The sequence below is a fragment of the Diabrotica virgifera genome, chromosome 1, assembly GCF_917563875.1.
Source record: "Diabrotica virgifera virgifera chromosome 1, PGI_DIABVI_V3a".
NCBI classification, from domain to species: domain Eukaryota; kingdom Metazoa; phylum Arthropoda; class Insecta; order Coleoptera; family Chrysomelidae; genus Diabrotica; species Diabrotica virgifera.
In genome coordinates, this window is record NC_065443.1 from 59,280,375 (window position 1) to 59,296,306 (window position 15,932).

A 15,932-nucleotide genomic window follows, 5' to 3' on the forward strand; every position below is an offset into this window, starting at 1 on the left:
TTGAATTTTGAAACTCTTTTGTGGCGCGTTTACTTCAAATTTAGCAAATATTATGGAAAAATATTTTAAAATAAAACTAAAATTTTGTTTTGCATCAAATGAAAATCCATTTTCGCGCCACGTAACATTCATATCAGATCTTTTGTAGCTGGAATATTTTATGCGCCACTCATTTTTACGGCGTTTAGCGGTTTTTTATTCTTGTATCAGGAGTTTTTCAAAGGTATTTATAAATTAAATGTAATGTAAATGCAATGTTCCTCTATTACACGTCAAGCTTTATAAATTGTCACCTTTGTTGTATTATCTCCCAAATGATCTAGTGTCAATCGAATGTACACTAGATTTTTTTCTATTCGAAATAGACTGAAAAAAAAATATATTGAGATGGCCGGTAAATGAAGTCGGATTGCCCGTTGCCAGATCAAATTTAGCGTCGTAACCACTACAACTGCATAAACCATTTGGGGAATAATCGTTAATTGGATTATACTTTTGTATCTTAATAACTTCTAAACGGCTTAACCGATTTTGATCAGTAAACATGAGTTTGAAACGTATTAACCAGTAGTATCTGATGGATCTAAGGTCAAGTATGATAACTGAAGCTATTACAGGAATTATTGAGCTTTCGAAACCGTTTTTCCCACAGGAAATAAATTTTATCATATTTATGAAGCCTATAACCTAAAAATTCGAATTTTCCCGGATATGAGGTATACATCGTTAGATTCGTCTTGAGTCCTTCTACAAACCTTAAGTTATTGGAGCAATTCGTACGTTGAAATGTTTAGTTTTTCAGTTTTTCGGCTATACTGAGCCGTGTATATGTCTGATCCTGACGGCTTAGACACCATTTGAAAGCTTAAGTCAACGCTATTGATTTGATGTATTTGCGGTTCTCCTGCCTCTTCGTGATCCGAATATATATACCCCCAAAAATATGCCGTTTTGTACTTACCAAGTCCTACAGCTGGCTTATGGGTCGTCAAAAGTAACAAACTACACCGGTTCTAAATCGGCCCTGATCCCCTCTTTAAACTCAGAGAAAAATATCAAATCGGTTTAACTTTCAAACACACATACATACATATCCACAAACATTTTCCCTTTTTTAAATAAAAATTGAGTCACATTTCTAAGCTCTATAACTTTTGAATGGTATAACCGATTTTCAAAATTAGACATGCATTGGAAAGGTAATGATCAGTTCTATTAGCAGCCGTAAAGGTTGGACAAATTTTTAAACTTTTTGGGAGTTTTGGTGACGAGAACGAAAAAGAGGCCCTAAATAGGAAGAGCCGTAAAATCTACACCCTTGGACCAAAATCGATGGTTGACATATAAATGGGTGAGTCTTTTCTGAACTTTAAGATGGGAGTTGGCCCAATTTTCAATTCAGTCAGATTTAGAAAATCGAAAATTTTGTGTATATATAGTGTCGCGTGTAGGGTGGTGTGGGTGTGCGCCACTGGCGAGAACTGCCGTTCTCTGGTAATGTTCAAAATTAGACATGCGTTGGAAAGGTAATGATCAGTACTGTTAGAAGCCGCAAAAGTCGGACTTAAATTTTCGAAGTTTTTGGGAGTTTTGGGGACCAGAACGAAAAACAGACCCTAAATAGGAAGGGCCGTAAAATCGACACCCTTGGACCAAAATGGATGGTTGACATATGAATGGGTGAGTCTTTTTTTGAACTTGAAGATTTCGTATATATGATAGTGTCGCGTGTAGGGGGTGTATTTCTGCGCCACTGGCGAGAACTGCCGTTATCTGGTAATCTTTCCGATATAAAACTAACAGCTTCGATAACTAATAAATCGAAAACTATTAATTTTATCAAAAAAATTTATAATGAACATTTTTTGCTTATAATTAATATTTTTACCAGCATTTGTGGTCAAAATATAAAAAAAAAATTCCACTCTCGAGATGAGGTGGCAACCACCCCATGGTAAAAGCGTCTTTCGGCATCATATATAGATTTTGATCCTTGGACTATCCACTACTTGTCAAATTTTTAAGCAAATCGATCCATTCTGTAAAAACTGCGAAGTGAAAAATTTCAGTTCCTGGACTAATTCTACTTTTGGAGCTCTATAACTTCTGAACGGCTTACCTGATGTTGATCACTAAACATGAATTTGAAACGTATTGACAAGTAGTATCTGATGCATCCACGATCGACTATGATAACTGAACGTATTACAGGAATTATTGAGCTTGAAAAACCGTTTTTTCCCATAAGAAATAGATTTGATCATACTTATGAAGCCTATAACTTAAAAATTCGAATTTTCCCAGATATAAGGTATACACCGTTAGACGCGTCCTGAGTTCTTCTACAAACGCTCAGTTATTGGCGAAATTCGTAGGTTGAAATTTTGAGTAATTGTCGAAAAACCAAAATTTTTAAAGTTTAATTTTTCAGTTTTTTGGCTATGGTGAGCACTGCGTATGTCTCAGCTTGATCGCTTGAACGCCATTTGAAATCTTAACTCAACCCTATTGATTTGGTGTATTTGCGGTTTTCCTGTCTTTCTTTGAACCTAAGATATATACGCCCAAAAAATATGCTATTTTGTATTTACCTAGTCCTCTAGCTAACTTACGGGTAGTCAGAAGTCAAAAATTAGACCGGTTCTGAATCGGCCCTCACACCCTCTTGAAACACAGAAAAAAAAATTCAGATCGGTTTAACTTTTCCACACACATACATACATACATACATACATACATACATACATACATACATACATATCCACAAACATTTTCCATTTTTTAAATAAAAATTGAGTCATATTTCTGAGCTCGATAACTTTTGAATGGTATAACCGATTTTCAAAATTAAACATGCGTTGGAAAGGTAATGATCTATGCTATCAGAAGCCGCAAAGGTCGGGCTTAAATTTTTGAAATTTTTGGGAGTTTTGGGGACGAGAACGAAAAACAGGCTTTAAATGGGAAGGGCCGTAAAATCCACACCCTTGGACCAAAATGGAGAAGTAACATAAGGATGGACGAGTCTTTTCCTAAACTTTAATATGGGATTTGGCCCAATTTTCAATTCAGTCAGGTTTAGAAAATCGAAAATTTCGTGTATATATAGTGTCGCTTGTAGGGGTGTTGTGCGCCACTGGTGAGAACTGCCGTTCTCTGTGGATAGTGTCACGTGTAGGGGGGTGTGGGTGTGCGCCACTGGCGAGAACTGCTGTTCTCTGGTAATGTTCAAAATTAGACATGCGTTGGAAAGGTAATGATCAGTACTGTTAGAAGCCGCAAAGGTCGGACTTAAATTTTCGAAGTTTTTGTGAGTTTTGGGGACCAGAACGAAAAACATACCCTAAATAGGAAGGGCCGTAAAATCGACATCCTTGGACCAAAATGGATGGTTGACGTATGAATGGTTGAGCCTTTTTCTGAACTTGAAGATGGGAGTTGGCACAATTTTCAATTCAGTCAGATTAAGAAAATTGAAAATTTCGTGTACATAATAGTGTCGCGTGTAGGGGGGTGTATTTCTGCGCCACTGGCGAGAACTGCCGTTCTCTGGTAATTTTTTCGATATAAAACTAACAGCTTCGATAACCACTAAATCGAAAACTATTAATTTTATCAAAAAAATGTATAATGAACATTTTTTGCTTATAATTAATATTTTTACCAGCATTTGCGGTCAAAATATAATAAAAAATTTCCACCCTCGAGATGAAGTGGCAACCACCCCATGGTAAAAGCGTCTTTCTGCATCATATAGATTTTGATCCTTGGACTATCCACTACTTATTGTCAAATTTTCAAGCAAATCTATCCATTCTGTAAAAATTGCGAAGTGAAAAATTTCAGTTCCTGGAATAATTATACATTTGGAGCTCTATAACTTCTGAACGGCTTACCTGATGTTGATCACTAAACATGAATTTGAAACGTATTGACAAGTAGTATCTGATGCATCCAAGATCGAGTATGATAACTGAACGTATTATAGGAATTATTGAGCTTGAAAAACCGTTTTTCCCAGATAAGAAATAGATTTGATCATACTTATGAAGCCTATAACTTAAAAATTCGAATTTTCCCAGATATGAGGTATACACCGTTAGACGCGCCCTGAGTCCTTCTACAAACGCTCAGTTATTGGCGGAATTCGTAGGTTGAAATTTTGAGTAATTGTCGAAAAACCAAAATTTTCAAAGTTTAATTTTTCAAAAATCCACTAGGAAGAATTTCCTGTAGCTGGCTGTATACCATTAATTACAAGTAAAATTTAATAAAAAATTTTGGTCTTGGTAAAAGGTATATTATTTTAAAAAGCCCTATAGGGCTACAAACATCGAACAGAACGTTTTCGCTCTAAAAAGAGCATCATCAGTGTTGCAAGAACATGGTGAGCCAACCAAAAAAATACGATTTTTGGTTGGCTCACCATGTTCTTGCAACACTGATGATGCTCTTTTTAGAGCGAAAACGTTCTGTTCGATGTTTGTAGCCCTATAGGGCTTTTTAAAATAATATACCTTTTACCAAGACCAAAATTTTTTATTAAATTTTACTTAATTTTTCAGTTTTTTGGCTATGGTGAGCAGTGTCTATGTCTCAGCTTGATCGCTTAGGCGCCATTTGAAAGCTAAACTCAACCCTATTGATTTGGTGTATTTGCGGTTTTCCTGTCTTTCTTTGAACCTAAGATATATACGCCCAAAAAATATGCTTTTTTGTATCTACCTAGCCCTCTAGCTGGCTTAAGGGTAGTCAGAAGTCAAAAATTAGACCGGTTCTGAATCGGCCCTCACACCCTCTTAAAAAACAGAAAAAAAAAATTCAGATCGGTTTAACTTTTCCACACACATACATACATACATACATACATACATATAATACATATCCACAAACATTTTCCATTTTTTAAATAAAAATTGAGTCATATTTCTGAGCTCGATAACTCTTGAATGGTATAACCGATTTTCAAAATTAAACATGCGTTGGAAAGGTAATTATCTGTGCTATCAGAAGCCGTAAAGGTCGGGCTTAAATTTTTGAAATTTTTGGGAGTTTTGGGGACGAGAACGAAAAACAGGCTTTAAATGGGAAGGGCCGTAAAATCCACACCCTTGGACCAAAATTGATGGTTGACATATGAATGGACGAGTCTTTTCCTAAACTTTAAGACGGGATTTGGCCCAATTTTCAATTCACTCAGATTTAGAAAATCGAAAATTTCGTGTATATATAGTGTCGCATGTAGGGTGTTGTGCGCCACTGGTGAGAACTGCCGTTCTCTGTGGATATCAAGAAAAACTTACCTGACTCTTCCGTTGTACAATTTTTATTAACTGAATCTGCTTCAGTGGAATGATGATTTGGTAAAACCATATTTTCTCTTGATTCAGTATTTTTCAACTCTATTTCTCTACTAGTTAGGACTTGGTTAACTGCTTCACTGGAATGATTATTTGGTAAAACTATCTCTTCATTTGACTGAGTATTTTTGAGCTCTATTTTTGTACTAGTTGTGACTTGGTTAATGTCTGACAAGAGTAATTTTTGTAGATTATTTGATTCATTACCCTTTTTAGAATTCCCTTTTCTCTTCTTTTCCTCTTTTGGTACAGCTACAGTAGATGGTACTAACACTCTGTTTGTAACATTTAACTCCGTGTCTGAGTGTGCAACACTGTTTGCGAGATTTAAATTTGCTGCTTCTCTTTCTTGAGTATTATCTATTAATTGTGTTCTGTGACTTTTTCTGGAAGTTTCTGAAAGAACTGAAAATTTTTTGGCGTAATTGTCTAATGGGCCTGTTGACTTAAATTCTGTGTAAGGCCGTGAATGGACTATATAGCTGGTTAAATATCCAGGCCTATTAGTATGTACCTGGAGTACTGAAGGCACACAATTGAAATTTTTTTTATCTGGAATTAACAACTTTTCTACTTTTCTATATAAGAGACAATAAATCTGATCATTGGGTAGAATTGTTAGACTTGTCATCAGATGTTTAAAATGAAGCTTTATTTCTCTCTTTAATGAAACTAGATCACCTTCGTATTTGCAAAAAGGAATTATTGAATTCTCTATGTCTATTTCAAAAAGAAGTGCCACACTCACTGCCCTTACTAAATCTTTTACAAGAAGCTCAGAAGGTAAACCCCTTGGATGGAAGGTTGTTTTGCCTGCAATTTGGTAATAAAGTTTTTCTAACAGTTTTCTATGTGCTTCACTAATTGCTGAAAAAATCCTATTCTTGTGACACACAAATTTATTTTCTAATCGAATAATAATATAAATTTGAGCTGCAGTTTTTGACAAATTTAAATTTGCCTTAAGAAAATTTAATTTTGAAATACGCTTTTGTACAGATTCTTTTATATTAATTTTTCCGATTCGACTTACTTCAGTATTGTTTTTTGTATTCTCAAAGTTACTGTGAAGTAACGAAGATGACTGAACATAGTGAACATCTCTCTGAATTATCAAATCTTCCAATTTTGTGTATAGATTAAATAACATTGGATTTTCAAATGGAGCCTGTAAAAGTTCCATTAGCTCTTGGAAATGTTTTCTTACTTCAATTTTAAGCAAAAGTGGTTCGACCTCAATTGGCAACATATTCGTTTTCAAAGCCTCTATAAATGACTTGCTTACGTTTATTCCAAAAAGAAGTGCTAGAGTTATTGCTCTGACCAACTCTCTTATTCTCGTATAAACTGAATTATCTGAACTGGGTTTTGCACGAAGAAAACTTCTTTCAAGATTCATTTGGATTTTCTCACTAATTAATGGACTATCTTGCTTTTGAGATTTACTAGTAGATGACCTTTGACTATGTTCTTCAATGATGCCCAAATAAATTTCAACACATTCGCTTGAAAGTTGTAGGGGGTCCTCTGGAAATTTAATATCGCCCAATAAACATTCTGAAACTTGATTCTGGATCCCCTGTTTAGTAATAGAATTAACATCTTTTTCAACTTGGTTCTGCACCATATCAATAGGAGTAACAGGCCTACTCAGTCGTCCATTTAGACATGGTTGATGAACTTCCTTGTATCTTTGAAGTACTAACCTTTCCAATTTTTGGTAATATTCTGAAAACAATACATTATCGGGAGATATCTTAATTTGCGTCATCATTTTTCTAAAATGTTTTTCAAGATGCTTCAGCATAACTCCTGTATATTTACGAGTTGTTATTTGAAACATATCAATGGTTGATTCTTGTACATCTATATCAAAAAGAAATGCCAATACTAAGGCTTTCACTAGAACTTTACCAGAAACACGAAGTGGTCCAGTAGTACTTAAATGTGGATAATATGTACTTTTGAATTTCTTCTTAAGTTCTTGCATTTTTTTCCTACTGTTTTCCGAAAAAGTTGTTAAAAATTGATTATGCTCTTTAATTATGTCGTATATGTGAGAAGATTTTTCTGAAATTTGCAGACAACCTTTAATTTGATTTAAATCGACTACAGGTTTGGTCTTAATTTTAGTATTCTCAGTATTATTTTTGTTCTCGATTATTTTCTTACCAATGTTATATTCATTGTTTGTAACATTTTGATGTACAGCGCCTTTCTTTTGAGCTATATTGTGCCAAGCATTGGTAGGAACAGCATTACCCTCTTCCCATTGGTTCGTTTGTGTTATAGTATACACATGACATTTTGATATATCTATGGGAGGAGGCTCATATTCTTTATAATCTTCAGTGTCCATTCCCTCATCTGAATCACTATCAGAAAATGCCATCCCTTTTAGTCCATGTATCTTGAAGGCTTCTTTGCTGTGGATGTCCTAAAATGAAGATAAAAATCGACATGACAATGATAAAAATACAGGGCGTTTTCAAAGTAATCTTAAATATGTTTGTAGGCGATTCATCGCTTAATGTTACTACAAATTCCTACAAATACAAATGATCAGTTTAAACTGGAGAAGCCAAAAGTTTTAAATGGAAATTAAAAATTAAAGATCTGGTTATACAGTAAAGGTTGGAATAAATTCATTTTTTCATAAATGGGTTAGTTTGGAAATAAATCCCAAAACAGGTCGATTTTTATTTTTAAATTATGATTTTTTGGCATATATATCATACTAGTGACGTCCTCCATCTGGGCGTGATGGCATAATCGATGATTTTATTAAATAAGAATAGGGGTCGTGTGATAGTTCATTTAAAAGGTTATTTAATTCTCTATCCAGTAATATACACATCAACATAATTATTTATACAGGGTGTTCAAAAAAATTGTTTTAAATTAAATTAATTACTGAAAGACAGGGAGAAGCGTACTTTTGAAGTGGGTAAAATATATAAATCCTAGCTGAGCGCTTTCGGCTTATAAAGCCATCTTCAGAGCTATGGTCAAAAATTTCAAAATACCAGTATGAACAGAGAGGGATCCCAGGCATGATTCTGCATGTTGACAACGTACACTTCAGATGGTAAGGTTTTTTTGACCTTATCATGATCAAATCTTTGTAATCTGTAATGTAATTTTTTGTGTAAGAATCCTTTGTGTCCGTATTTGATATTTTTTAATGTTCTGACTACAAACCGACAACACCGTTGGACAGTTTTTTCCAAAAGCCAGACAAGGTTTTTTCTACCATTAAAAACTGCATAAGAAGTAGAAGTTTTTTTATATCTTACATGGGATCCCTCTCTCTTCATAGTGGTATTTTGAAATTTTTGACCATAGCTCTGAAGATGGTTTTATAATATAAGCCGAAAGCGCTCAGCTAGGATTTATGTATATATTTTACTCACTTCAAAAGTACGCTTCTCCCTGTCTTTCAGTAGTCATAAATGTGTACAAAAACTATTTCAGTCTTTACATTTATTAATTTAATTGACGATCGAAAATATCTACCAGAACAACACAGTAAAAGTAAAAGTAGAAGAAGAACTAACTAACCCAATTGAAGCCGGGAATGGGATAAGACAGGGAGATTCCCTGAGTCCTCTGTTGTTCAACCTGATCATGGACGAAATAATAAAAAAAGTAAGAACCAAAAAAGGATACCAAATGGGAGAAAAACAACTTAAAATAATCTGCTATGCAGACGACGCCATACTAATCTCTCAAAGTGAAGATGATTTACAACGTATGCTGCACGAATTTAATATAACCGCTAGAAAATTTAACATGTTAATTTCCCCAAAAAAGACTAAATGCACGGTTATAACAGCAGATCTAATAAGGTGTAAATTAGAGCTGGAGGGTCAAATAATAGAACAAGTCATGGAGTTTAAATATCTAGGCATCACACTATGCAGCTACGGAAAGCTCGAAACAGAAGTGGAAGATCAGGTGAATAAAGCAAACAGAGCCGCAGGTTGCCTGAATGAAACAATATGGAGAAATAAAAACATCGGAAAAGAAGTGAAAGGCAGAATTTACAAAACAGTCATCAGACCAATAATGACATACGCGGCAGAAACACGACCTGATACAGAAAGGACAAAAAGAATGCTAGAAACAGCAGAGATGAAAACATTGCGAAAAATCGATGGTAAGACGATGTGGGATAGAGCTAGAAGTGCAGATATACGAAGGAGATGCAAGGTGGACAACATTAATAACTGGGTGAAAAGCAGAAGAGTAGAATGGAACGACCACATAAGCCGAATGACAACAAATAGAGTAGTAAGGACGGCGAGAGACGGTTCCCCAATAGGAAGACGATCAGTGGGAAGACCACGAAAAAGATGGAATGACAACTTACTGGAGGCACATTGAAAAACAGACAGAGTAATGTCTATATAGAAAGAAGAAGAAGAAGAAGAAGAAGAAGAAGAAGAAGAATTTAGTTGACACAAAAAGAAGAATGTATGTAATTTATTTAACTCAAAATACATTTTACGGCTGCCAGAAAACAGAAAAAAATGTTTATTTTAAAAATAAATATTGCTTTTCGCTTGAATTAAGTGTTTAAACTGTCAAGAGGAAGGTGAGTGGCAGCTTTAATATTGAATTTAAGCGAAGTACAATATTTATTTGTCAATTAAACATTTTTTTCTGTTTTCTGAGAACAGTAAAATGTATTTCGAATTAAGTAAATTACATACATTCTTCTTTTTTTACTTAAGCTATTAATTTAAGTAAAAAAAATTTTTGAGCACCCTGTATAAATAATTGTATTACTGTTTATATTACTGAACAGAGAATTGAATAACCTTTCAAATGAGCTGTCACACGCCCCCTATTCTCATTTAAAAAAAATCATCGATTACGTCATCACGCCCAGATGGATGACGTCACTAGTATGGTATATATGCCAAAAAATTCTAATTTAAAAATAAAAACCGACCGGGAATTTTCCTTAAAGTCACTGGTTTACGAAAATATGAATTTATTCCAACCTTTACGTCCTCTCTGTATAAACGGCATTGTTCATTTTAGGTAGGTATATAAATGGTCCGAGAGCTGGTAGACATTTTTAGACAGGTATTTGAGGCACTCTGAAAATTTTTCAAGTAACTCTTCCTTCTTCTTTATGTGCCTTGTCTGATCCGAGCGTTGTCAATTATTAACATGGCTATTCTGACTTTGTTTCGGGAAGATCCACGTATGTTGGAGTCACGAGTGTCTCCTCCTCCCTGGACCCCTTCTGCTGACCATTTTCCCTTGGGTGATTAGCTGTAGTACTCTATATTGATTGTGCCTCATAAGGTGAGCCAAATAGTACAACTTTCTTTTCTTTATAGTTATTCCTACCTCCCTTACCCCTTACCTATGAGCGTAGTACTTCCTCGTTGGTCACGTTCTCGGTCCAGGATATACGTAATATATAGACTTAGGCAAATATCCAAATAAAAAGGTATGAAATATGCGCATAAATATGCAGTATTTTACCCAAAAATATGCACGTTTATCTAGAAAATATGCATGTAATTAAAACAAATATTTACAGTATTTTTTTATTTACAAACATATTTACAATATCTTCACATGGTGTATTAATTAACATGTATATATTTTACTAACTAAGCTAATTAATTAAATATTTAAGTATTTTAACAAATAAATAATTGATATTATTTCGAATTGTGGTAACAATAAATAATTATCAAATGCTGTTCAAAATCTAACAAATACTTATGGCTTCTATCTGATTACATAGAAAAACCTTCTTTCGATATTAACTGATGTAATTGGGGCGTTGTTCAAATTTACGATAATAGTTGGTTCTAACTTAAGTGCTTCGAAAAATGTCCCAACTAGTACTTGAACCACTTGAGAAAGAATCTGGTAATAACCACTCTCTTTTTTCCATGGTTGCTTTAAATTTTTGAAAAATTTCCTATCCAATATGTATTAGTTTTAACGTTTTGAAACAATAATTCAAATTCTTTTATTTAAAATGTACTGTCTAACAATGATAATTATTTGGAGGATTCTAATTGAATAATAGTTTTCTGAACAAAACTATAGTTTGATTTTATGAATGACACCACGACACTGAACTGTCTATTTGCGGCATTTCCAAAGCACAATAATTATTCACAATTACGAAGACAAGTAGTGTTCACGGCTTATTTTACAACAAAAGCGAAATGGGCCGTCAAAATAAAATTTTTTACCTAGAGATATAAACTGGCTGATTTTGGAACCTTCGTAACCAAAACGTGACAAAACTGTGTACATATAATAAGCCGCTCTTTTATTAGTTACTACATTTAGGTATGGTATGTTAAACAGTAAATGGTTAAGTTCAATTAGTTACCACTATAAACAGCCCGGATTAACCGATAATAGTATAAAAGGCCCGGTTTCCGGTAAACTTTATTTTAGGCTTTATTATGGGAGTACCGTCTAGTCAGTGTTAATTGCAAAAGACCAACTCTGTCTACCTCGGTGGCTTATCGCTCCGGGTGGGTCTTTACAATGCAGGTCAGATAAATTTAATAATATTTACGACCGCACTAATTGAACTCAAACCATTTACTGTCGAACAAACCATAACCCAAAATTTGAATATGTACCAAGAGATTATAAAACAAAATTAAATATTGAGATTTCCAAGCTACTTGTTACAGTAATAAAAAAATATATGTATAGTTACAACCAAAATTTGAAATTATATGCACTTTATGCACACTTATATAAAAATATGCAAAATTGGAAATTTTTGCATTGTTTATGCATTATATGCAAAATATGCAATTTGCATATTTGCTAATATACGTTGGTAAGCCCACATTTCGAAGGCCTCTACTTTTTTTCGTTAATTTTACACTTTTCATTGTCCATGCCTCCATTCCATATAACAAAACCGGGAATACATAACATTTGAGAAGTCGGATTTTGAGAGGTAGGGTGAGGCTGTTAGTGGTGAAAATTTGCTTCATGGTAGTGAAGGACGCTCTTGATTTTTCTATTCTTATACGTATTTCCTTCGCTTGATCCCAACTTGAATTAACTGTTGTTCCTAAGAGGTGTACGAATCGAGGTGTTCAATTATTTGATTGTCTAATATCAGTTATCTTGGTCGTTGTTGAGTTTTGCTTATTAACATTTATTTGGTTTTTGTGATGTTTAGTTTGAGCCCGTATTGTGCACCTGTTCTTTGTTTCTTACTGATCAGTAGCTCTGCTCCTCCATGGCACAGTATAAAGAGAGACAGTAGAACCACTCTCCGAGAACGTGGAAGTAAAATCTGCAGTTGCGCATGGCGACCGCGCAATGTTCTTAGTCGCTTTTGCACCACTCTCGCATTGCTAGTCGCATAGAAACGTACGGGTTTTAACATAGAAAACCCGCATCCACCACTGGTGAATTATCAATTGCGTACTGCCGGTATTACTTCTTGAAATCAAAGTGCCGACAGAGAAGTGGTTTTAGTGTCCCTCTTTATACTGTGTTCATGGTACTCGCTTGTATCACAGTGTCATCAGCACATTTACTTACTTACTCCGTGGCGCCACCACCCTTCGTGGGTTTTAGCCGACTCGACAACATGCCTTCACTCTTCTTTGTCTTGAGCAATCTCTTTCCAATTCTACACGCCCATAGTTTTCAGGTCTCCTGCTATATCATCCATCTCGCCACCGGTGTCGAGGGCGTCCACGTGGTCTTCTTCCAGTTGGGACTTGCTCCCATACCAGCCCTACTGTTATTTGTTCAGAATGTCTTATAAGGTGTGCTGCTCATTGGAGTCTTCTGGACTTTATTTCTTGTATGATGTTGGCGTCAGGGTATAGTTCTTCGAGCTTTTTGTTAGTTCTGATCCTATATTGTCCTGCTGCTTCATCAAACATAGGCCCAAAAATTTTTCTAAGTTTTTTTTCCCAAACAGGTATTCTCTCTTCGTTTGCCTTTGTTATCGTCCACGTTTCGCTTCCATACATCACTACGGGTCGTATGATTATTTTATATACTTGTATCTTTATACGCCTTGTTAGTTGTTTCGATTTTATAAGGTTTTGAAGGACATAAAGACATCTGTTTCCGGCGTGTATCCTATTGTTTATTTCTTGTGATTCATTAGTAATAATAACGTGAACGGCCGTAGCTCAATGGCATGATCACTGGCCTCATACGCCAGAGCACGCGAGTTCGAGCCCTGCCAACGACAATCAATTTTTCATTTCTAAAAATGATACGAGCCGTTTCACCGTGCCTCGGAGAGCACGTTAAGCCGTCGGTCCCCCTGGGCTATTCGTTATTTTCTTCAGTTATTGTTGTTCCAAAATACTTAAATACTCTAACGTACTCAAAGTTAAAGATGGTGATGTTCTGACCGATTCTGTCTCTGCTTTGGTTATTGCGGATCATATACATATATTTTGTTTTATTTGCATTGATTAGGAGCCCCATTTTCTCTGCTTCCTTCTCGAACCTGACAAAAGTCTGCTTCAGCCTTAATCTGGTGGTTCCCATTAGATAGATATCGTCTGCAAATGCCAACAGTAAGTTTGGTAGAAAAGATTATCTCGGCAATATCTCAATTATACTGTTTCTCAGGTATGAGAAGATAAGTTAAGAAATACATTGGATGTTGTCTGGAATGCTTAGGTATATAATGTGGAACCTGGTGGGAAAAAACCTGGATTTTTGCATTGTATTGAGAAGGTTGCAGTGCCTTTTTATACACTGCATATAGATCATCTAGGTCCATTTGTAAAGTTAAAAGGAAGGAACTCTAATCTTACTGTTATCGTCGATGGTTTCACTAAATTCGTCTTTATGAAGGCTGTGTATTCTACCAAAGATACTCCGGTGATTTTTTTTTGAAACTATGATTGAAAACTTTGGTGTATCAAGAGGAATAATTAGCGATAGAGGTTCTGGATATATTTCCCAACGATTTAAGGATTATTACACATCACTCAATATAAAATATATCCTGAATTCCACTACTACTCCTAGAGCAAACAGACAAGTAGAAAGTTACAATCGTACAATAATAGGTAGCTTCTTTATCATCATGTACTGAAGACGAGACTATTTGGGATGGATTTGTTCCGAAGATTCGATGGGGATTGAATTCAACGAAGAATTCAACCACACGAAAAATGCCGTACGAAGTAATGTTCGGTCACCAACCAAGAGGGATAGCCGATGCTGCTCTGACCGAGGCGATCTGTTGAAAATACGCGCACGCGGACGTCGAACGAATGACTGATGCAAACCATGTCAAACAAAAGCAAAGATTTGACAATGGGATTGAATTCAACGAAGGATTCAAGTGGCGTCAAACGAATAACTGATGGAAACCATGTCAAATAAAAGCAAAGATTTGATAATGGGACTGAATTCAACGAAAAATTCAACTGAACGTGGTTGAATGACTGGTGCAAACCAAGTCAAACAAAAGCAAACGTTTGACAAAAGACGATATAAAAGTCATGAATATGAGGGACGAGATCAGTATTATTACGTATTACGATGCTTAGTAGTAAGGGACAGAGTCGCAAATTACTCCCTAAATATTCTGGACCTTATATCAATGACTGCGTTCACCAGATGCAAACACGTTCACATATGTTTGCGCTTTGATTCTAAACTTGTTGACAACGAGCTGAACGGTTGGTTGTTTAGGTTAAAATTTTACATTTTGCTTGCTTGGTTTGAACGTAACCTAAAATAAATTTTCTCAATAAATACGTTTTTAAATTTATTTTTTTTTATTAGGGGAAAAAAGAAAATTTATTTAATAGAAAATAACGTAGCAGAATGTCTTCAGTAGCCTTTATTTTATATATAAAACCCTTATCAATATATTCTACAATATATACAATTTAAATTCCCGCCATATTTTTTCAATGTTCAACACGTTTGCAAAGTTCAACTTAAATATCTTATGTTTGCAAAAATGGCGACCGCTTTCCAAACATGTTTGACGTTAGCAAGTCGTTCAGAACCATAAAGCGCAAACTGATTGCCAACGTTTGCATCTGGTGAACGCGCCCATTACAAAGCGTTTCAATAATTGACGTCAGCTCTGAATCCGAAGGGGATTTGGATCCTAACGAAACGGATCTCCAAGATAGCTGGCAATAGAACTCTACGAAGCGAGTCCTTAGACCACTCTTCTCTTCATCTAAAGTAAGGGGTTAGCTGGCCACAAAAGTCTAAAAACGAGCTCTTAAGACCACGGCTCATCCACTAGAAGAGAGCAAGTTCTAAAGAAAGGAACTTGATAAGAGTTGCGTTCTTACTATGGGTATTGAATATTTTTTAATGGAATTTACTAAAAAGACAAATTTATAAGAGTTTTTTTATTTTTGCAGGTACTGCATGTTTTAGACACGAACTTATAAAACTTGTTTTCTTACTTATAGATATTGCTTGTTTTTTTAATGAAATTTACTAACTGTAGGTCCCTAGAAGAAGACCAGGACTAAAAAATGTGTCACATTTGTCACCATTAGCGTAATAGGAATGACTATAAAGACCGAAAATAATCAAAGGTATAATAAA

At 35.0% G+C, this 15,932-nt stretch overlaps 1 protein-coding gene across 2 annotated transcripts in view; it reads right to left on the minus strand.

The window, feature by feature from the left end:
* LOC114333841 (uncharacterized) overlaps positions 1-15,932 on the minus strand; it is a 40,465-nt gene that overhangs the window by 14,593 nt on the left and 9,940 nt on the right. For both annotated transcript variants that reach the window (XM_028283830.2, XM_028283831.2), the window contains exon 2: positions 5,304-7,797. In XM_028283830.2, coding sequence (XP_028139631.1) covers positions 5,304-7,797 — 2,494 coding nt within the window. The remainder of the gene's footprint in view (positions 1-5,303; positions 7,798-15,932) is intronic.